We start from the raw sequence: 25,369 nt of genomic DNA, 5'->3' as shown, positions 1-25,369 counted from the left end.
GATAGCGTTTCATTACATCGAGCACTCAACCATTACACTCGTTTCAAAAACAAATAGATTATAGCTCTCAAAGGAACCGGCAATTCTCTTTAGGAACAGCAAATGCAAAAATATTACGTATTCAAACAGATCTAATGGGACATTTAGGGGTGGCAGCGAAGTGAAACGGCAAAGGCCGAAGCTTTTAAGTGTATAATATTTAATTGTAACGCCCTAGGCGTATAATCTCGCCCGAGATAATAGGTTTCTGTTTCGGGACATCCCTCGATGGCGACACTTGTGAGTGTGATGCCCTAGAGCAAGACTCCACTCAAACAAATCGGATTATAATTGAGTTTTTATTGCTTACCGTTGTTTTCAAAGATGCAATTCGTTTATTTAAAATAAACAGAACTATTTTATGTGTTTGGCTACGAAGCGCTGAACGTGAAATGAGCAATGTAATAAATTAAGAATTTCAAAGCATAAATTGTACTCGAATACCGGGAACAGAAATTGAATTCCCTGTTGAGAAAATGTTCCATCAAAGTAAGCAAAAAACGCGATTCCGTTTATATCTTTTATATCTCGTAAATTGCAGGAGGCGGCAAGCGTTGCATGAAATTGAATAAGCATATTTCGTAAAACGTCGTCGTTTTCAGAGACAATTGCCTTACCTCACCTACTCCAGGCTCTTCACGAACTTTGTCAATTTACTCAAAATCTTATTAGAAATTCGCGTATCTTTGAAACCTGTTGAGAATTATTCAAAATACTGTCTTAATCTACGAGGAAAAGTGAAATTGTTTACGATGAAAACTTTATTTTGCTTGGACTAAACACAATAAGTCACCTACTAGTTACCTATCAGCGCATTTACAATCAATTTAGAGACAGCGATGAGAGAACAACCCTTTCGGGCACAATTTAATAACGGAATATTGAGAGTGGGTACGTTTTTACCGGGGCAACGTCGAATATTAAATTAAAACGTGTCACATGAATGTGAAATTCGTTTGATGTGTGATCACTTTTCCGAAGTTCTAATCACATTTTCCTTTGTACATGTGACATTTGTATTAAGCTTTTTGTATGCCTATGTTGACTTTAATGAATAATAATGCCGTAATTTAGGTATATTATTACAAAAAATATATCAAAAAAACCTGTTAAAAATATTTAAGGTAGACCAAATTGCTTAGTGAGGTGGATATGATAAAATTAATTTTATGCTAAGTCTTCCCTGTTTCACATATCGTAACGACTTGTCCTTATTCAACAGAGTCCTTGGCGCAGGAGCTGGAAATGGAACGCAAATCTCGACAACAGGCGATGGAACGTGATGTGAAAAGTCCTTTGTCAGACCGCGCCGGCTATTACAAGAACTCAGTGTTGTTCAGTTCGGCCACTTAGCTGACAAACCCGGGGGCTGTACACTACCCCAACAATCAAGACTATAATAAAGACGCCGAAGAATCAAGGAAACCGATGATCAGCGTCAAACCTGAATTCAGAGAAAAATAAATCCAAAGATTCCGTTGGTTTTAAAAGTAATCGTGAGACGCCATGTCGCGAACGATTTCTTCGAGAGCCTTCTAGAATTAGAAGCGATAGGACTATTGATCGTTCGACTCGGTTTTAAAGTATTATTTAAGAATTCACGGACTTTGGTAAATAAGTTGTGTAGGTACTTTTGCATTATTGAGATTAATTTGTAAATATAGTAACGAAATAGTAATACGAGATAATAGTTTCGAATGAAATCTCGAACGTTTTTCTTCCATAGTAAAATTTGTAAATATCTCTCTTTACTAGCTGTAAGTCGATGCGGTTTTTATAGACGATTCTAGTATTCATTCGTCAATATTTTTAAAATCCTTCCTGAGGAGGTACCTTCGTACTAATTTTATGCCATATTTATCGGTTAAGTTATTATTTTTGTTAAGTAAAAATAATTTTGCGAGTTTCTCTTTATTACGTGTTTAAAATCAATTTTAGTGATTTCAAAAAGCAATAATTGGAATTGACTTAAGACTGTTTTTGAAGTTTTTTTTTTTTTCTTTTCAATAATAGAAACACACAATAGGTGTCTCTATACCAAATACCTGGTTCCTAGAATTATTGTTTTTATTAAAAAAAAAAAAATTGTTTCCTCATTGGTAGGTACAAAACGCAATGATAATATACATAAATTAGATCGAATCACGGTCTTTTCTTGCGTGTTATTTATTCAATATTAGTGCAATGATTAGTTTTACTGAAATTAGGAATGTTTTAAAACTCTTAACCACGAAACTTTAGGATTTAAGTTAGTGATTTTAAAATGATACATTTTACGATACTTAATTGACTGAATACTGAAAGAGACATTTCGTGCGTACAATGTAAAATAGGTTTCGTTTACAACTTTAATTAGATGGTGTATAAATACATATAACTTTAATTGAAATTTCCCATATCCGTAATGCAGAATCAATGTAAATGAGTAGTTTGTTACATTCTAAGATTCGTAATTTTAACATTATATATATATATATATAAAAAAATGATAGCGTTATTTATATCGCATAGTTACGTGAGAAGACGATGTCTTAATGTTTCGATTAAGACGTGGTTGGAATGGTCGAGATATCGACGCTTGACTATTCAACGGTGCATTACCACAAATGCGGACATCACACAGCAAATTCTGATTCATATTACACAACACAGAGCATAGTTTATAAGCGAGAACAGTCAAGCGTCGACGGAAAACCGTCGCTTTATACAAATAATTTCATAAAATGTAACTGATATCGCGATGTATTGAATATAATAAAATTAGTTGTTATCATAAATGTTTAGCTGAACGTGTGATTGTATACAGCGGATGAATGTTGTACTCATGTATCGGTTCTTTATCTTTTTAAACACGAAAATTATATTAAAAAAAACTGTCTTTGGAACAGTATTACAACATAATATAGTTTAATGGCACACGTATTGTATAGTATTGTCGATTTAGTCGTTCATAGATTATTTTAGATTCGAGGCTTCTCAATGTACCTATATCATATCAATTAATACTTTATACTGAGCATGTTTTATCATTTATTATTATTTTATTATTTAATTATTATTAATTTTACTTAAAATTGTGTGTGTGCCTTGTATTGTAGATGAAAATATCATGATTAAAAGAGAAAACCATCGATATGTGTTTTATTAACGTACGTTTTCCACGTATTTCAATTAATAATTTTCGATTTGTCATTTCCTAGTACCCATTTAACTATACAAGAGGAAGCGAAAATAAAATTTCCAAATTAAAATTCAAAGCTTCTATTTAAATTCAAAGGACTGAACTGAAAATGAATTGCGAAAAGAAGGCTAGGTCTAACCGCATTACAATAAAAGGAAAAAATAGTTTGAAATTGATAAATTAAATAGGTGAATAGATAATTTGAAAAGAGAAAAAGGAAATCTCAAGAGACTTCAGTAGGGTGAATAACTATGATTTTTTTCGGTTCGAATCCAACATGATATCAAATTGCAATTGCATTCAGTGATGTATTTGATATTATTAATAGCAATGCAATCATCTCAAAATAAGATTTCATAAGAAATGCATTTAAAAATTGTAATTTAAAAGTTTACACTTCAAAAGTCCAAATAATTAGATGTATTTTTTTGCCAAATAAAATATTGATAATTAGGGATATATCACACAGGGTCATCTGGTCCCACACCAAGATTTTCTGAACTGTAAGAAACAGAAAATATAATCATTTTCGTTTTAAAAAAATGCATATCTGTATAGATAGATTTTCAATATCCAGACAAAAAGCAAACATACATTTTTATTCACAACAACAACGCAAAAGTCTACCACATGTAGGAATCGAACCCACAGCCCTCGACTCAACGGTCAAAGGCGCTAACTAGTGCACCACTGAATCCGTCAATGTGAACGGACCGGCTTTTGAGGTGCAAAAAAAAATCTTATTATATAATTGACAGACATAATAATAGATTTTTAAATGTTGAATTTGCTATCCTAGTAATCTTTTGGCGGGCTATGAAAGCCCATAGTAAACGAGTTCATAGCCCACTGGTATTTTTTTTTATTTTTATTCTAGATGGATGGATGAGCTCACAGCCCACCTGGTGTTACTGGAGCCCATAGACATCTACAACGTTAATGCGCCACCCACCTTGAGATATAAGTTCTAAGGTCTCAAGTATAGCTACAACAGCTGCCCCACCGTTCAAGCCGAAACGCATTACTGCTTCACGGCAGAAATAAGCCGGGTGGTGGTACCTACCCGTGCGGACTCACAAGAAGTCCAGTAATTATGCAAATTATAATTTTGCGGGTTTGATTTTTACACGATGTTATTCCTTCACCGTGGAAGTCAATCGTGAACATTTATTGAGTACGTATTTCATTAGAGAAATTGGTACCCGCCTGCGGGATTCGAACACCAGTGCATCGCTACATACGAATGCATCGGACGTCTTATCCTTTAGGCCACGACGACTACCGATATTATATTGATATTAAGTTACAACCGAAACCCAAAGACATCGCAACTTGAACGCCACAATTCAGCTTGAAACACGAAGTTTCATTCAATATAACAATAGTCACACCCTTCAGCCGTATGATTGTCACATAGCAGAAATAACCAGGATCGTGATACCTACCCGAGCGGGCTTACAATATCTCCTATCAACACCGATCAAATTACGGTGACGTAATACTCAAAGAACTACTCGGCTTTATTCTGCTGCCTTACGTGTTCCAGACAGCTTTAACAATGAAATCCATACTTTTTGTCTTAAGACTTCATATAATGTTATGTATTAAGATATTCAGGTATGATATCTTTAGACTCCGTTAACAACTCAAAATCAGTTAAAGCGTGAACTCCTTTTTTCCCCCTTTCCGAATCTTTCGTAGACTAAGGGGCCTTCGAACTTCGCGCGGACAGGTAGGTGAGCTCACGGGCTCGAGCTAAGAGAATTGCTAACATTGGCCCTAGCAAGAGCAGCAGATAAATCTACTACATGATCGGAATCGTGACTCACTGAGAAGATTCGGCGGGAAACTCAGTGGATTAAACTCCTTTTACCCAGCTGCTAATTAGAAAACAACAAAATTAAATGTAAAATAATTAATTTGAGTGAACCTTGTCCTATTCGTAAAAAAATATTTTCAGAGTGTATGATTTTCATTTACACTCGATTTATTTATTTATTTATTGTTTAGATGGGTAGACGAGCTCACAGCCCACCCTGGTGTTAAGTGGTCACTGGAGCCCATAGACATCTGCAACGTAAATGCGCCACCCACCTTGAGATATAAGTTCTAAGGTCTCAAGTATAGTTACAACAGCCGCCGCTCCCTTCAAGCCGAAACGCATTACTGCTTCACGGCAGAAATAGGCAGGGTGGTGGTACCTACCCGCGCGGACTCAAAAGAGGTCCTACCACCAGTAAAGCTAGATAAACTAGAAACAAACGATTCTTCTTTACAATTAATTTTAAATCCAATAAAACTTAATGCCATAAAGCAGAAAGCTCATAAGAACTCCCGCTTTTTATAGTATTGACTTTCCCGCTCGAACGCCGTTTTAAATCCTGTGAAATCGGAAAACTTGATATTTATTGCTAATAGATTTTGGCCGATGAGCACCGAGTTATTTGGGATGCAATTTTATTTTGTCCATATGAATGGTTTTTATATTTGCCCCCGGGGTGGCCGGGGCGAGCCGATCGAACCCCTTGCGATTTCGGACATAATGCAATGGTTGACCTCCCTAAACGCATTTGGGGAAACATTTTCAATTCAACTTTTAATCGCGATGCTTGTAGGAATATGTGAAATAGCTAAAGTCAAATCACAAATTGTATATATGTCCTTGAAAATATGCAGAACGAACTTACTTAATCTATCTATATATATATATATATATGTCGGCACACGTCAGGGATGGCTAAGCGGTAGTTTTCGTCATCACTCGTATTCGATTGAACTCAGTTTAGTCAATAAAACTTTTCAATAATAATTAGTGAAACTCAACACACACAACTTTCACAATGACAGGATAAACCGACAGTTTCGTTGCACATACCGACAGACCGACTGACTGACTGACTGACCGTCAGAGACTCACTGCTGAGACGGACGGAATCACTGTCTGACACGAATGCCACGACTCTGTCCACGTACCGCCATTTTATAACTTTGGCGTTACGGAGTCTACCCTTCATTTTGTGATATTTATCAAAACAACATTTCATCATTTAAAATAATAATCAAAACCACCGTCTTAATATTACTAAAAGTCGTCAACCACGACACGGCCATTCTGTCACTTTGACGTTTGTGTATCGTTGATATTCCGAACTATTGACCCGGATGCGACACGGCCATCCTGTGTTACACACGTCCTCGTGTGTTAATCTGAAACAAAAGCCAATACCGCACAGTATCATTCACGCTCGGCCATATCTGATCACTCTACTAAAATAAAAGTAGTGATTTACTACTGCTGCAAGTTCTCCCCGTACAATTCATGTACACAGTAACTAAGTCATCCCTGTGACTACAAGTGTTCAAAGTGTTCAATGATAGTCATCCCTGTAACTACAAGTGTTCAAAGTGTTCAATGATAGTCATCCCTGTAACTACAAGTGTTCAATGATAGTCATCCCTGTGACTACAAGTGTTCAATGATAGTCATCCCTGTAACTACAAGTGTTCAATGATAGTCATCCCTGTAACTACAAGTGTTCAATGATAGTCATCCCTGTAACTACAAGTGTTCAATGATAGTCATCCCTGTGACTACAAGTGTTCAATGATAGTCATCCCTGTGACTACAAGTGTTCAATGATAGTCATCCCTGTGACTACAAGTGTTCAATGATAGTCATCCCTGTAACTACAAGTGTTCAATGATAGTCATCCCTGTGACTACAAGTGTTCAATGATAGTCATCCCTGTAACTACAAGTGTTCAATGATAGTCATCCCTGTGACTACAAGTGTTCAATGATAGTCATCCCTGTGACTACAAGTGTTTAATGATAGTCATCCCTGTGACTACAAGTGTTCAATGATAGTCATCCCTGTGAATACAAGTGTTCAATGATAGTCATCCCTGTGACTCTAATCAACAGTCATCCCTGAGACTCTAATCAACAGTCCTTTTATGAGAACCATCGCATATAGATTTCTCGACAAGAGAACATTCGGCACCAAAATCCAAATAAAAATAATACGACTCACCAGATTGTTCTCATTTACCAAAAATACTCGATATTACACAGCTACCGGCACGTCGCTCCGCTCGGCCGGTGAATAGTTGACCCATCGAGCGCCGACAGACGGAGCTTGCGTCCCATATCTCGTATTGGCTGCAGCAATCACGTGTTGATTGCGACACGGTCTTCCTGACTGTACACGTCCTCGTGTGATGGTTAACCTACAATCAAAAACATCCACGAGAACACTTGTTCCGCTCGATCACTCCTGACTACACTTTAAGACTTATCGGAAAATTTAAAGTCATCAAAGCTTTAAACTGTTTTAATACCATTTTAACCAAATAAAACAATAGGGTATACAAAGTTCATTATTCAGCAGCCAGAGCACGTACCACAGTCGTTCATCAAACTTCAAATTTACTCTGTACAAATCAGGCATAGCTTACAGGAACTCAGATCAAAGAAAACTTCCGAGTAAAAATATCTAACGCCACGGCTCTCCAGCCGACCAGCAATCGCAATTGCCCTCATGATGCGCATCCACAGCGTGGATCGCCCGTGTGCATCACCCGCTGACTACACACGATGGTCTTTACAGACCCCGACCTCCGCCAGAGCCAAACGCGCACCCACGGACTACTTGAGTTGCCTCAAGAGACACCGATTTCAACCGGGCTACGACTACGTAATAGCTACTGGTACGGTCAAACACAATACGGCCGATAGACTATCCTTACTCGAGTTTTCACCACAATTTTAAGCTTGCTCTTCATCATCATCATTTACATCAACCTCGACTGGTATGTGTCATGCTGGCATTTTTCTTAGCCTATCATGTGGGTATTTGTAAGTACGTTTTGAATTTAAAGCTTTCAATGTGTAACGGTCACCATCCAATACTTCAACTACTTTAAACGGCCCTTTAAACTTCGATGTGTAACGGTCACCATCCAATACTTCAACTACTTTAAACGGCCCTTTAAACTTCGTATCTAATTTCGTTTGATTACGCTCTTCGTTTTAATGTGTGGACGAGCTCACAGCCCACCTTGTGTTAAGTGGTTACTGGAACCCATAGACATCCACAGCGTAAACGCACCACACACCTTGAGATAGAAGTTCCAAGGTCTCAGCATAGTTACAACCGCTGCCCCACCCTTCAAACCGAAATACATCACTGCCTCACGGCAGAAATAGGCAGGGTGATGGTACCCGTGCGGTCGATGGCACTATTCGGAGCACCCGTCTGGTGCCACGTCCTTACCCACGAGAACGTCACCGCGCTGTGACGCCGGCAGCGCGCGATCGCAGTCAGAGTTATTCAAGGATACCACACAGTCTCCTACGAGGCGCGGCGCGCCCTAGCGCAAGTGCAGCCGGAGCGCGGGGGCTCCAATCTCGGTAGTCCGTGCTGGAGCCGTGGTCTCGTCGTTTGGCGGACCCGTCGGCCGGCCTCCGTACCGTTGAGGCGATCTGCCCGGTTCTCGCAGACTGGGTAGGCCGCGACCGCGGAAGACTCACCTCCGGCTACCTGTGCAGACTCACAAGACATTTTACCACCACGCAAACTTTTTACCACAGCAAATCTTACCAGCCACCACGCAAACTACAATTTTACGGGTTCCACTTCTACTACACGATGTTACTCCCACACTGCGGAAGCCAACCGCAAACACTTGTCAAGCACGCACAAGCACGCACTTCACCAGAAAAACTTGCATCCGCCAGCGGGACCCGAACACCGCCGCGTCGCCAGACACGAACGCACCGGACGTCTTATCTTACAGGTCACGACTACTTCAGATGTGTCAATTTTTCTTCCCCACGGAAACTTGCTTGCTTTCTTGTTTGCTTGCTTGTTGGAGCCCGAAGTCATCGAACGTGTAATGTTATTGGTATTGAATCTAGTAGATTCTAAAATTTCAGCGACAATTCACAGTCTCATGTCCTGGTTTACTGCACTAGTGCCATGTAACTCTAGCAGAAGTCAGCCGCTTAAAATTAATTCTTGTCGGAACTACCCACTCGTCATGACAGATCCATTATTGCGATCGAAGTTTCACCTGAGACTTGCACTTGCCTTAATTTCTTGCAATAGCTTGTTACGTGTCGTATTTCCGCTAGTAAATGCCATCTGATAAATCGAGAGTCAACTGGGCAACATGAGCCAGAACGTAAGATGTGACGATTTCTTCGTGGCTCAGATCTTCCATCGAGGTAATAGAGACGTTATTACACGACTTACGTATGCTGCATTCACGCTCTTGTGGCGTACCACTACTAGTATTCTGATCTGCATCATGTTTTTTTTGCTGTACTTCGAACATGTTCAAACACGTCACGCCAGTGAGAGTAGAGTCCTGATCTCACTTCTGATGTCGGCACACGTCAGGGATGGCTAAGCGGTAGTTTTCGTCATCACTCGTATTCGATTGAACTCAGTTTAGTCAATAAAACTTTTCAATAATAATTAGTGAAACTCAACACACACAACTTTCACAATGACAGGATAAACCGACAGTTTCATTGCACATACCGACAGACCGACTGACTGACTGACTGACCGTCAGAGACTCACTGCTGAGACGGACGGAATCACTGTCTGACACGAATGCCACGACTCTGTCCACGTACCGCCATTTTATAACTTTGGCGTTACGGAGTCTACCCTTCATTTTGTGATATTTATCAAAACAACATTTCATCATTTAAAATAATAATCAAAACCACCGTCTTAATATTACTAAAAGTCGTCAACCACGACACGGCCATCTTAATATTACTAAAAGTCGTCAACCACGACACGGCCATTCTGTCACTTTGACGTTTGTGTATCGTTGATATTCCGAACTATTGACCCGGATGCGACATATATATATATATATAAATGAATTGCTGTTCGTTAGTCTGACCTGGAGTGATGTCAAGGAGCAAGCGCAAGACAGGGTAAAGAGACAACTTGTGAGGGCCCTATGTACCAGCGGGATACCCTAGGACTACAACAACAACAACAAGTCTCCCTAAAACTCGAGAACGGCTGGACCGATTTGGCTAATTTTGGTCTGGAATTATTTGTGGAATTCCAGAGAAGGTTGAAAAGGTAGATAAATGAATGAAAATGTTCAGAATGAAATAAAAATAACAATTTTGTTTTTCTTTTGATGGTCCCTCGTCGGACGGATTCCTTTTGTTTGTTTTAAGTTTATTTTATACAAAAGCCTAGGTATTTTATTTATCGATCGAGACATTACGAACTCTGCCGGGTTAGCTAGTGTTAAATAAAAACCGATGAAAAATCCTGCCATTTACATTGAGACGTGAGGTGGGAGCATTATGAGTTACATTTCAGTAAATCATTCTCATAAGGTAATTTCTAAAAACTAAAAACTAGAGCAGTTGAGTATAATTTCTAATTCTATCTATATTTCGTACACTATGATACAGCTGCATTCAGTATTGTAAACGTTTTACATTAAAATCTTTTTTTTTTAAATACTTACTTAGTCTTTCTGAAATACTTCCACGAAATAAAATCGTATATTAAAGATCGAAAATATTTATTTCTATCGCATGCGTTCTGGTTTGAATAGTGAAACAGCGGACAGCTGTTCTACAATGCCAATAAAACTTCAATTTCAAATCTCGAGGCGGATAACGGCATTCACGTTGTGGCGTCTGCCTGAAAAAAATACTCCTATTACTCCGGATGTTACACACCTTACTAGCATTGCTCTTGAGTTGTTAGGTCTCCTTCGGAGGCGCTCGGGCAGCTGTTAGCAAATCCCACCCCTCCTGGCTGAGCCTTTGCTCACCCGCCTGTCCTAGTAAAACTGGAAAGGCCTCCGGGCCACTAGTAATCTTTCAAACATAAAAAAAAAACCTTACTAGTGGTACGTCGAGTCGTCGCGACCCTTACGGGATCGCGGGACTAACTTGCAGTACTCAGAAGTGATCCGTGTTTAAAATCCGTACAGACTCTACGGAGGATTCAACTTTGCGGTGACTGTACACATGTTACATGCGATGTCTATACGTGGTAAGTAGCGAACTGTGTCTGGGTTGACAGCTACTCGGTCAGCAAGCGGTCTACTGATCGCGGACTTCCAATGTTTTAATCGGAATGGCCAATTCGAAATCATGCAATAATCATATTTGGATTATTATCTAATCCCCTTACATGTATTAGGTACATTATAAGTATTTCAATCACACTGTTATAATAATATTAAGTCAAACGATACAAATATAATGTAATTGTATCAATATAATTATAACTAACTTCCACCCGCGGCTTCGTCTGGGTGAACTACAGTTTATATCACGCGGGCGACTTGTGCTCAGCAGTGGGATGTTACAGATATTCTTTCCCAGAGTTCAAACTATGCAAACATGCCTAGTATTTTTTTATTGCTTTGATTTGTGGACGAGCTCACAGCCCACCTGGTGTTAAGTGGTTACTGGAGCCCATATATATTTACAAAATAAATGCCGCCACCCATCTTGAGATAGGAGTTCTAAGGTCTCATTATAGATACAACGGCTGCCCCACCCTTCAAACCGAAACGCATTACTGCTTCACGGCAGAAATAGGCGGGGTGGTGGTACCTACCCGTGCGGACTCACAAATGGTCCTACCACCAGTAATTACGCACCCATCATTTCGTAAAAATATCTTCCACGGCTTAGGTAAGAGACAGGTAGAGTTGCTTTCGTATTGCTAATATTATTTGCCATTCCATATCAAACAGCGTGAAAGTAAATTACCAAATAAATAATTTAATGATAAAAACATTTTTGCTCAAAATTAATTTCTGTCTATTTGTGTAATTTAAAATGCAAACTCCATGATTCCGGATATGTGCGCTAACAAACAAACAGACAAGCAGAAAAAAATCTTAACATCTCTGATTTATATTATTTTGTTAAATGTACAGGTATGTCGGCTACTACTGTTCTATTGTAGATAGTGATGATATTAGACTAAAGAAAAATAACATTAGTAGTGAAAATTCGCGAACGTTTTCAAGTTAATACTCGTCTCAGCCGAGTTAATATTACACGCATAAATACTGTTTCAACGACAGCTCCTCGCCGCTTTAGTCTGCATTGAAGTATGGCGCTTTTCCTACAGGGTGCTCTTAAAAGTATTATTTTTTATTAGCAGTAAATAAAGCTTCTTTAATGCCGGCTGCCCGAGAAATTTTTTACTGGTGGTAGGACCTCTTGTGAGTCCGCGCGGGTAGGTACCACCACCCTGCCTATTTCTGCCGTGAAGCAGTAATGCGTTTCGGTTTGAAGGGTGGGGCAGCCGTTGTAACTGTACTGAGATCTTAGAACTTATATCTCAAGGTGGGTGGCGCGTTTTCGTTATAGATGTTCATGGGCTCCAGTAACCACTTAACACCAGTTGGGCTGTGAGCTCGTCCACCCATCTAAGCTATAAAAAAAAAAAAAAAAATCGTATTCCGGTCTCAAAAAAAATTACAACGACCACTTCTTTCGGAAGCGGGTCGCTGATTTCACAACGTAGACGACCGTCCACAGTTTGAAAACTCATTGGTCTAATTTGGCGTTGGTCTCAATTGCATGCGAAATTGACATCATTATAGTCAGACAGAAATGTATCACCAAGCTCGTGTTATCATACGCTATCTTCTCGGTGAATCACGATACGTCCTCATCCGACGCCAACAAGGCCCCTCCAGTTTCTTGTGTCTAAACGCCTTCTAAAGAGCACATTCCACGTCACCTTTGCGAGTGATTCACCGATCTATATCACTTACAGTTCTATGTACTAAGGGTGTCGTGAAACGACACATGAAGGGATGTAATATAGAGCCCTCTCAATGGGAGCGCTTGGCAGCACAGCGGACAAGATGGCGCAGGATGGTGAACAGCCAAGTACGCAAGTTCGAGGATCAGCGTAAAGCTGACCTTGGTTACAAACGCGACCAGCTGAAAGCCCGCCCTCTTGCTGCCATAACCTATAACTATGAAAACGGCGTGCTTACGTGCCCTCAATGCGCGAGGAGTTATGCCGCGAAGATAGGCTATATAAGCCACCTTCGAGCGCACGAGCGCCAAATCGCCGGATAGGAGTCGTGGTCGCCATGACCGAAATCGGTCGGATGGATCATCATCATCATGTACTTTGACATTATAATATAAAATTGAAGATGTGGCAATATATATAATAAATAATAAATTAAAAATTATAAAATATAATGTAAATAAATAGAAAATTTATTGTAAGTTGTAACATCCTGTGAACGCACGCAGGTAACACGCACATATTGTGCTGGGACAGGGCGTACAATTTTCGTTGTCTGCTCTCAACGGATTAGTTTTTCCTTACGGTAATTAAATAACTTTGAGCTATGTGTATTCTCGCGTGATATATTACTGTGTTTATTGTCTTATATGTGGGTGTTATGTTCTTCATTGCCCTTAACGAAAACCTCTTTGCATTTTGTTGTGTTCCACTTAATGATGGTGTGAATTTCACATTTAATTAAATTAAATAAGAAATAAGATTAATTTATTTTAAAAACAAAACCATAGATCAACAAATGTATAATAACTACATTCGTAAATCATTTTTTTATTACGGTATGTAACTTTCCGATTTTCGTTATCGTCGAAGCCGTCGCTTGAGGCGAAGGGCTCGGCGAGTAAATTAACCCACAGACACAGCCCACTGAGTCTCTCGCCGGATCTTCCCAGTAGATCGCGTTTCCGATCCGGTGCTACATTCTGCGAAGCACTGCTCTTGCTAGGGTTAGTGTTACTAATGTCGTCAGATTGGAGCCCCGTGAGCTCACCTACTTGTTAGGGCTACGCTCTCATAGCCTCTCAAGACTTAGAGGTAGGAAAAAAAAAGAAAAAAGTGACACGGTATTTTATTAACTTAGGCACACATGCGTCATAAATAAATTACAAATGTTTGGCCATGCAAAGGTTGATCTAATTAGGAACTAAAGAAATGTGTAGTACCAGTAAGAATATACCTAGGTAAAGGTATTGTATAGTATTGCGGAAACTATACCTTTTTAAGTCGTCGTGGCCTAAAGGATAAGTTGACCGGTGCATTTGTATCGAGCGATGCTTTAATTGTGGTACTTTACTTTATTACTGGTGGTAGGACGTCTTGTGAGTCCGTACGGGTAGGTACCACCACCCTGCCTATTTCTGCCGTGAAGCAGTAATGCGTTTCGGTTTGAAGGGCGAGGCAGCCGTTGTACTGTTAAAAGTGAGACTTTAGATTAGAACTCATGTCTTAAGGTGGGTGACGGCATATACGTTGTAGATGTCAATGGGCTCCGGTAACCACTTAACACCAGGTGGTCCGTGAGCTCGTCCACCCACCTAAGCAATAAATAAATAAAGACATAATAGGTTGCAATTAAACAGGATACCTAAGGGTCAAATAAACGAAGAGTTTCTAGGTTTTATTGATCATAATTTAGGTGTCAACTGTGGTGATTTTGATAGTCAATTGTAAAATTAAATTAAAATATACGTTTTCTTTAAAAGAGTTTCTAATAAAAAACCATAAAATGACCTATCTGATGTATCTGATGATACAATGAAATCCCGTTGTTTTCTGTTACGAGACTTTATTTTGTATTTGTACAATAATTTGTTAGAGTAGAGATGTTTAGTTTTGTATTTTTGATGAATTAAATGAAGTACATTTGTAAAGAAGCAAGAAGCTTGATTTTTGAATGAAGTAGGTAGAAAAAGAAGCGGGAATTGTTCCCTCGTAAAAATGTTAAGAGACAGATTATATTTAAATTACAGAGTAGTTAGCTTATTATAGATTATAGACGACACGCAGATACGGCAAAAGCGTTAACATACACTAAAAACAATAATCATCGAAATCGGTTGGCGTGGTATTAAGTTATCGTTATTGATCTATGTATTGTACCTACTTAATGCACATTTAAGACTTATATGGTTTTCTCATGGATACCATTATCAGAACTGGACTAAATTGAAATAGGACCACACGGTTAGCGTCAGCTTTCTAATAAAAAAATATTCCTCAAAATCGATTCACCCAGTCAAAAGTTGTGAGGTAACAAACATAAAAAAACATACAATCGAATTGAGAATCTCCTCCTTTTTTGAAGTCGGTTAATAAAGGCAAATCCTAAAATGCCAACCAACGTGGCCACCAAGCGAATTTCCCGTAATCTTTATTCATTTCAATTAAAACTGAAACAGAAAATTGATTGTTTAACTGTGCTGGAACGACACTCAGTTATGAAAACATCTTAACCCTTCTTTGTTCGACCCCTTGAAGCAATTTGCATTACATCTGAATTCAAAATAACTGGAACCTTGAAGCTAATTCCTCATTCAATTTTACAAAAAATAAAATGGAAGGTATTTAAATTTAACAAAAAAAAAAGATGTGTGGTGTCGTGGGACACCGGATAGGAACGAAGTTCCTTATTATAAAAATATATTATATTATATTAATTATATGTTCTATTCGAGGTATAAAGAAAATAAAACTGGAGGTTTCGCAACAACCCACGGTCATTCGGTAGCTTGCGAACTTATTGTGGTACACTTCATTCACGGTTGTTTGCATAAGAGTTAGTGTATTGCGCAAACGAACGCTCTGAGATCGTGGTCAATGAATGATAAAAAAATATGTTATCTTTTGTACGTTATTACAAAGTTAAGTCGTACACTGTGTGCATTACTAATAAAAATCTTACGTTACGGACGTTTTTTCCCGGTTAGGGTACCCCTCCGCATCGTCCCATAAGGAACTTCGTTCCAAAAACATAGACCATTTCGCTGTAAAAAAGTGAATCAAAATCTTAATCAATATTAACTAAAAATTCATGTCGTAAGTATTCAAATCTGTAAGCTTAAAAAAAAAAACTTAACCATCTTGAAGTTTAGATAATGGATAGTTTAATGATAAACGCAAAACCAAATCAGTCGAGATCAATTCCATTCTGGATTGTGTAATACAAAATCTTTCAAACAATAACAAGCGCAGACAGCAAAGAGGATAAGTCTCCAAGTCGCTCGGATTCGTATTAAGAAAGGGTCGCAGATAAACTTACTTTGCTTTTAAGCCAGAGACCTCTTGTTTGTTATAAATCCAATTCAGATCATGGTCGTGGCACACAAGAAACAACTAGACTTCTTTGCATCTTAATAAAATAAAATTAATATCATGTCATTCATGATAAGTAATTAGTTAGACTTCTATATAATAACAAAATAAGACCATTATTCATTTTTAAATAAAACAAAATGAAATCAAAATCTGTATGAGAAGTTTTTAATAAAATCTAGTAGCAAGTACCACAGTAGAATAGCACACGACATGACCATTAAAATGTAAAGAGCAAGCATATATTTTTATAAAAAAAATTTTTTTATGTATTTATGTCAATAACAGTCTATAAAGACACTGTATACTCCTTCCAAATAACTAAATTTTCTTTTGCTAACCAAAATTAATAAATAACTTCTAATCGTAATGAAATTTGTAGACATCTTAAATAACCTCAACCGTATAGACAAGAAAAGATTGAGTCAAAAAAAAACAAATAAAAACTACACGAACGGACGTGCCGTTGTAACACAAGGTTTTTGAAATAATCTGGCACCAAGAGTTTGGCTCGGCAAATCTGCACGGAGAATGACGATATTTGATAGTAAAATGCTAAGCTCGTAAGTTTCAGACACAACTAAATAATTTTGCAAAGTTTGCACACAATTGCAAATCTTGATTTGATTTGATTATGGTATACAATGTGTATGTACGAACAGCTTCTAAATCTCAACGCCAAGTACTGATGGTGGGGTGTTTTGTATGGTTACTACCACCACCCTATTTATTTCTGTCGCCATTTCTGTTGACATTTACGTGTAAGCACTTAACAGCAGATGGGCTGTAAGATCTTCTACCCATCGAAGCAATAATAAAAAAAAAAGTTCTAATAAAACTCAGTATTGACACTATGTTTGTTAATATTACTTTTTTTTTAATTAACATAAAACTTAAAAATATTTAACGTATTTCATTCTATTTTAGTGTAACTTTGATCTTTTTTTTCTATTAAATTGTATTTTCATTATATCTTCTGAAATTGTAAATGTGTAAATTCCATGAACTAGCTCTAAATAGGATAACACTTTTGTTGAGTCCTAAAACGTGATATCTCTTAATGTTTCCAATATCGGGTTGCAATCCTGTGTTCAAAGGCAACTGCACTGATCGATAAAATGGCGTCTGGCGCGATGAAGGCGGCACAGAGACAATAATAAATTGTAATTACAATTTAAAATGAGCAGGCGTCGTTGGGGGAGTGGCCTCCCCACGGCCCACCGCGGCTTCACGTGTGTAGTTAGTTACCCGTAGTTCTTATACCGTACGGAATTATTGGTAATTCATGCGTTTTGGTTGCAGATTTATTGTGAAGATCCGAGAGTATGAAATGATTGGCAGACGCGTTTCATAAAAATATAACTAACTAACTGTACCCGTCCGCTTCGCTGGTCATTACTATTATTGAGCGTCCTCACCCCCACAACTGGTGTAGGAAGTCCAACACTATTATAAATATTAGCCTATCCATTAAGTACATGTATATCCTACATGGATACCAAGTTTCAAGTCAATCGGATGCATGGTCCAGTAGTTATAAAGGAACATCCGTAAAAACCACTGTAGATTTATATATTAGTATAGATTATATTCCGAGGCTCTATCTAGCCCACTGAGTTTCTCGCCGGATCTTCTCAGTGGGTCGCGCTTCTGATTCGATGGTAGATTCTGCGAAGCACTTCTCTTGCTGGGGCTAATGTTAGCATCGTCCCCAGGTTAGAGCCCCGTGAGATCACCTACTGTTTCGGTAACGGTAGCCCTCTAAATCAGTATCGGTACAAAAAAAACAATGCTCTAAGTACGAATTTATATATTTAATTTTATCATACAATTTGCACAATGTGACGTCCACCACCTACCTAGAGATATGAGGTCGAAATCTAAATTGAGTTATATAATCGCTCTCCCACCCTTCAAACCGGAACGCAGGAATGCTTAGAGGCAGAAATAGGAAGGATGACGGTACTAATCCGAGCTGACTCACTCAGAAGACGATGCTGCCCATTCACTGGTGAATACGGCACCCACGAGAGGAGATGGGGTGGTGCTATTCTAAGCTGACACTACAAGGGCAAGCATTTCACAGTTCTATTTATTAATTTATTTATTATACATTTGATTTCGGCGCTCAGAGATCTGAGATACACATACTTTATTGTTACTACATTTATGTAAAGCAAAGATAGTTTAACAATATTATACAATGGCTTTAGGGTGGGTTTTTTTGAATTGTTTTATTTTTTTACTTTAATATTTCTTCAGGTTTAATCGTGTACTAATAATGGTGACTTATTGTACCGTTTAGCGGTTACATGTAAAAGTGTACAAGCGTGGGAAAACGGAAAAAAATGTTATTTGATTAATTGAATATTTTTATTAACTGGAAACTGAGAACAACGCCACCGCAAGGCTCCGATTGCCATTCTGAAAAAATGAAGAAGAAGAATATTATGTGTCTATTACTTAAACGAATATAAAAACAAAAGCACAAAGTGAACATTGTGATTCTCATTAATCATTCAAATCGTGAGTTAAAGCCTTTGAAAAAACAAAAGAACGTAGTTATTAAAAAAAAGCATTCTGTGATCCCAAAATTTTGTACGTCAACGCATCGGATAGCCATTTACCAAAATTACACGTTACAAAACATTCACTTGCTTTATTTTCGATTCTCCAATATACGAATAGGATTTTTGTTGTAAAATATGGAATCGAACAGAAACAAAATTAAAAAGTATGCGAGGTTCCGCAGTCTGTTTAAGCTATGTCAAAAAATTACTTGCCCTTGTAGATGTGTAAGATAATATTAATACAAATAGTTACTATCGGCCGTTACTTACAGAAGGTTGTGATCCATAGACACTCGGGAACACGCCAGACCGGCACTAATAAATTACTCTATAGAACTACTACATTACAAAAAACTCATTGAAATTAGAATTAGAAGCAAATAAAGCCTTTTATTCTTAATAGAATTGGAATTCATCAGGTAAGGCTTAAAAATAATCTTATCCAAGCGCAAATGAACTACAACTCGTGTTTAAGCCCATCATTTGTTTCTAAACGACAATATGTCTCTTTCCTGCTTGTTCCAGTTTTGTCTGTCTACGGCCTGTTTCGTCAACTCATCTCTTTAATCTCATTATGTGTACATGGTGACATAATTTGAGAATTTGAAAATATATTAGTAGTTGCGATCTGATGATGCCGAATGGCTTTAGAAATAAGGTCAGATTTTGATAGTTTTTCCGACTGTTTGTTGTATAACATCGTATGATAGTATCAGTGCATTCGCCTATTTTACTAACTCCCCAACCCCCTCTCTATAAATATACATATGTATCATCGACACTGATGATAGTCAGGAGCTATGAACTTTCACAAATCATAACTACCTATATATTTTTTGTAGTTATGATTACTATCTTAATGTGCTCGACGTATTTCGTCACATTTCTCATCATAGTGTAGACCTTATACGACTGTTAATGCTGAACAAACGAATATTTCTTTATGAATCAATGATTAGATTATTAGTATATTTTAAATCAACCCTAAGAGCCTCGAATATAAATTGTAAACATAACGACATTAAGGTAAAAATTTAAACGAATAAATTTTGCCGAATTTTATTTGAAATCATCTAAATTTTTTCACGGATCCCTAAAGAAGGATAGAGATCACAATCTCAGAGCTTCGAGTTTGGGTCTGAATAAAATGGAAATACATTTTAATGATTATTATGCCCTTAAACGTTTCTGCTTGAATATTGGATATGTGATGTTTTTTTCATTAATTTCAATTCACAACGTTTATTAAAGTCAAATGAAAGTGGGTTTAATAAATAGGCTATATACTGATTTTGAAGCACACATTTTGGACATTAGTCCAAACACGTTTTGATCTATGACCAGAAATGTTATGATACTACTTTTACGGCTTTATCTGGCTTTGATTATTTTTATTTCATTATTTCGCCCATATCGAATACTGTACAGTTTTCGTGGTCACAAACAACTGACGTATAAAAATAAGGTAATATTATCATAACTATCATATACTTTTTTGATATAGAGTTCGCATTTTATTTCTATTACAATATCCGGTTCCTCGAAATTATTAAAGTATTAATACCAATAATAAACTAGTTCAAAATAAGCGAATCATTCAAAATTTACGTATTTTAATGCGCAGCAAAATTTTAATAATGTATCGAATTAATTTGAAAATGTATTGAATATTGCACTTTTATAGTATTATTTCATTTAAATCCTCGTAAGTAGTATCAAAGGCAGCGTAAACTGAAACTAACTGTTTGGATTACAAAATCACAACATCAGGCAGTCCAGTCATAGAGCAGTAGCCCACGGGTAGTCTTCGTACAGCCACAATGCCTGGGCTTGTTTGCTTTTCGTGTTTGTTGTACGGTGCTGCTTCAACGTTGAAACTAAATTATCGTTAAAACAAAACATTAAACGACTCGAGGGATCTACTAGTACTACTATTACAGTAAATATTTATATTGTATATTGTACTTGACATCTGCTATTTAGATTTGTTTTACGCGTTCTGATTTTTTGATGGAAATAATCATTCTTGGCTATGAAACATTTTGTTGTGATGAGATTTGACCATTTTTTCAACAATTTATGTTGTTACACGTGCTACGTCGATATTTTAACATAGTTTTCACAAAAATTTGGTTATAGTTAGTTACCTTAGTCGCTTCTTGATAGCTGACACCACACCAAACCAATATATGAGCTGAAGCCCGATAGACCCTTCATTGTAACCTTTTTGACTAATTATGAAGAACCCGGTGGGATTCATGCCAAATCTTCTCACTGGGTCGCGACTTCGATCCGTTGGTAGATTCTGCGATACACTGCTGTTGCTAGGGCCAATATTAGCAGATCCTCTCAGTTTGGGCCTTGTGAGCTCACCTTCTACCGTAGCCTGTTCTAACGAATAGCTATGGAAAAATCAATTAAAAAGAGTGCTGTAAGCTTAATCAAGACCATTCTTTTTTTTTTTAATTTAAATTTTGGTCAATACTAAATTTTCTCCCTAAATACATTTTTTCTAGGACTTCCCTATGTGCACCGTCTGATAAGTTGTCTTTCTGCATAGCATTGAAAATAATCCACCTATCCTACAAGTCAATCTACCAGTTCACCCAAAAGATAAATCATCATGTTCTACACGTACAGAAAGCAGGTGCACAACTTATTTAAAACGAATATATTGCATTTTCTTTTAAAATACGTTCAATGCTGTCTTTTGTAATGGTGCATTTTTCAAGAAATAATATCGGTTGCTTACTATGTACTAATAACATTTTATTTTTGGTATTGTGATTGCGTAGAAATTGTAATTTGTTATGGCACACGTGCTTCGTTACTTTTTATTATTATTGAAGGCTACTGGTGATCTGGAGGCCTTTCCAGTTTCACAATGACAGGTGGGGGAGCAAGGGCTCAACCAGCAAGCAAGAGGGGTCGTCGTACCCCCTTTCGGGGGCACGGAACGGGCCTCGGGGCAAACCCCACTACCCGGGACGGAGCTCCCTGCCACATAGGGCAGGGGTGAAGTAGATGCGGGGAGGACCTGGGGAAGGTACGCTGTTCGCAGCGTGCACGGCTGCACTACATCGACAAAACATATATACTTATACATAATACGATGGGCTTGAATGGCTCCAGGGATGACGCCCGGCAGCAGGATCCTCCGGCGTCGTGTTGTCCTAATTTTTTTTTTTTTTTTTTTTTTTTTTTTTTTTTTTTTTTTTTTTTTTTTTTTTTTTTTTTTTTTTTTTTTTTTTTCCCTTACTAACTAACTACAAGCTAACTACAAACTAAACTACACTACTATTTACATGGGGACAACAGTCAGCGGCTACGAGGGGCCCGCCACCGGCCCCATGCCGCGGCCCCGCCTCTACAAGTCAGAGGGGGAGCCGCGGCACTAGTTTGGCGCTCACCCGCTCCGGGCTCCCCAGAAGGGGAAGTCCGTCACGGGGAGGGGCCGACTTAAAACACTCCCCAAACGGGGGAGTGGTCCACCCTCGGGGGTGGAAAATGGGTCCCCATAGGGGGGCACCCCAACAATGTGGGGGGAAGTGACGAGTGTGGACAGCTCAGTCCCATGGGGGCACTCATTATGAGCACTCCCATATCACTCCGATTAAGCCGACTATCTTACCATAGCCGGGGGTTCCAGTAGCTCCCTTGGTAGCGCCAGACCATCAGGTGGTCTAGCGTGCAAGGGAGCTAAGTTGTGGAGATGCTCGTGGGGTCCACCGTCAGCCCGCTCGTAAAGATTACGAGCTAGCCTCCGGATGAACTCCTCGAGCGACTCCACATCCAGATCCCGGGCGATTACGGCATTACTGACGTAACGCCCTGCTCCGACTATCGTGCGAAGAGCCAGATTCTGCTGGGCCTGTAACTTCACCCGCATGACCTGCGGGATGAGGTGATACCAGGCCGCAGCTGCGTACGTGATACGGGAACGGACATACGTCTTATAAATGCCGAGCTTAGTCCTGACCGGCAACCTGGAGGCCAACACCGGCCGGAGGAGGAATCTCGCGTAGCGAGCGGCCGCCAACGCCTTATTGGCGTGGGCGGTCATCCCCAAACTCCGGTCGATATCGACCCCCAAGTACCGGACGCTGGATCTAAACTCGACATTAGCGCCACGGAGACTGAGCTGTCCCGGGACGACTCTTGTGCGGACCGGACCGAAGAGAATAGCCGCGGTCTTCCCCACGTTGACCGCGACCCTCCATCGGTCCAGCCACTGGGGCAGTAAGTCCAATAACCTCTGCATCCTCGAAATGGCCGCAGAGGGGAAGTTGGATGACGCGAAGTAGGCGCTGTCGTCGGCAAACAGCGCCAACTTCACGTCGGCTTCCCACGCTTCGAGGTTGCCCTCGAGCGTGGGAATGTCGTTGGTGTAGAGAGCGTAGAGGAATGGTGCCAGGACGCTCCCCTGCGGAACTCCGGCCGTGACTGGGCGCACCGACGACTTGGCGCCCTCGACCGCGACAAGGAAGGATCTTCCCTCCAGGTACGACCCCAGCAGTCGCACGTAGGCGTGCTGGAGGTCCGTGTTCTGCAACAGCTTGTGGATCAGTCCCGCATGCCAGACACGGTCGAAGGCCTTCTCGATGTCGAGAAAGACTGCGGCCGTGTACTGGCGCGCGTTGGTCCGATCCGCCAAGTGATGCATGACGCGGACCAATTGCAGCGTTGTCGAGTGACCGCTACGAAACCCGAATTGCTCGGGTCTGAGAAGGATGTGCGGCGACATCCTTCTCAGCAGCAGCCGCTCGAACAACTTGCCCACGTGCGACAGCAGCGTGATCGGACGGTAACTGGAGGGATTTCTCCTGTCCTTGCCGGGTTTGGGCAGGGCGATAACCTTGCCCAATTTCCAAATTCCCGGGAAGTGTCCTGTGGACAGAATGGAGTTGAACAGCCGTGTCATATATGACACGACCGTCTCAGGGAAGTGGAAAAAAGCGAGGGAGGGAATACCGTCCTCGCCCGGCGCCTTGCGCCTCTTCATCCGCTTGATGATGAGGCGCAATTCGCTGGGAGTGATGAGATCACCATCTCCCAACGGTGGCACCGGGGAGGAGAGTAGGCTTGCTACGCTCTCTTCCACCGATTGGTGGAATGCGGCCTCTGAGGGTACAGAGTCATTTGGAGCGAACTGCCGCTCCAGCATTTCGGCCAGGATATCGGCGCGGGCCTGAGCCGAGAAGCATCGGTTGCCCCTCTCGTCCACGAGTGGACAAGTCGGGGCAGGCCGATTTGAGAGCTGGCGACAAAGCCGGTGGAGGGATACTGAGGAGGGGTCCTCGCGGGCCTCCTCGATCCTCTCCTGCCAGGCATAGCCCCGGAAGGTGCTAATCTTTGTCGCCAGCTCCGCTTCCAGCTCATTAAGCTCGCGCTTTATCCTGGGACAACGAGTTGTCGCCCAGAGCCTCCTCAAGCCCCTCTTCCGGCGAATAATCGCCTTCAGATGGGCCGGGAGTATACCTCTGGGCCCGCCGCTGGGCACAAGAGTCGTCGCCTGGTCGATCGCTCCCCTGATGGAGTCAACAAGGCGGGTTGCCCCATCGTCGACCCCATCAGGGGTATTGGGGTCCTGAATCACGGGAAGGTCGACTAGTCGTCTCTTAAAGAGCTCCCAGTCGACCTTCGGTCGTAGGGGCGAGGTCGCAACCCGGGTGAGCCCCATTCCCAGTGTCACCAGGATAGGGAGATGTGGGGTACCCAGGTCGTACAGTGCCTCGATCGTTACGGGGCACCGTAGCCCCTTGTGCACACACACGTCCAGCACATCGGGCTGATAGCGCGCGGCGGTCGGGACGTGTGTGGGTTCGTCGGGGCCGACCACGGAGTAGTCGCCCCTATCGGCATCTTCTAACAGCCGCCTGCCCACTGCTGAGTTGAGTCGGGAGCCCCACGCGACGTGCTTCGCGTTGAGGTCCCCGACCAGCAGAGCTGGGCGGCTGTCGTGATTCAGGGCCCGTCTTATGTCCTCAGGGTGAAATTCAGGCCCCGGGGGTCTATACGCGGCATAAATCCGCATATCTCCCCCCGAGGTGTGTACCCTCACACCGACTGACCTTGTCGATGTGAAGGACAGCAAATCCAACCGATCATGCACCACGTCCCGCCTGACGAGGGCCGCAGTGCCCCTGAACGGCCGCCCGGCAGGGGTAAGCTCGTCACGTCGGTACATGAAATAGTTAGGAATCCTGAACGCATCCTGAGGACGAAGCTTGGTCTCGCCCAGGAGCACAACCTCTGGGTTGTACTCCCGGGCAAGAACAAGCAGGTCGTTCTTTCGGGACTTTATCCCGTCGGGGTTCCAATAAATGACGCGCAGCTCCTGGCTAGCCATTGAACTGCGCAATCATTCGGTAGAACCCCGACAGGACAGCCCCGATAGGGCTAGCGCCCGAGGCGATCTCGCGGATC

General features: G+C 40.6%; 1 protein-coding gene and 1 long non-coding RNA gene across 13 annotated transcripts in view; one reads left to right on the top strand and one right to left on the bottom strand.

The window, feature by feature from the left end:
• Positions 1-3,170, top strand: part of dac (dachshund family transcription factor) — a 174,941-nt gene extending 171,771 nt beyond the window's left edge. For 11 of the 12 annotated variants that reach the window (XM_028178636.2, XM_028178632.2, XM_028178631.2 and 8 more), the window contains one exon: positions 1,262-3,170. In XM_028178636.2, the coding sequence (XP_028034437.2) occupies positions 1,262-1,392 (131 nt within the window). In that variant the 3' untranslated portion in view covers positions 1,393-3,170. The remainder of the gene's footprint in view (positions 1-1,261) is intronic. The other variant, XM_089731883.1, reaches the window with a different exon arrangement.
• The window catches only part of LOC149501776 (uncharacterized), a 423,933-nt gene that overhangs the window by 326,139 nt on the left and 72,425 nt on the right, over positions 1-25,369 (bottom strand). The window lies entirely within an intron of this gene.

The sequence above is a fragment of the Bombyx mandarina genome, chromosome 12, assembly GCF_030267445.1.
Source record: "Bombyx mandarina strain Sakado chromosome 12, ASM3026744v2".
Lineage (NCBI taxonomy): Eukaryota > Metazoa > Arthropoda > Insecta > Lepidoptera > Bombycidae > Bombyx > Bombyx mandarina.
This window is presented reverse-complemented; position numbering and strand designations above follow the sequence as displayed.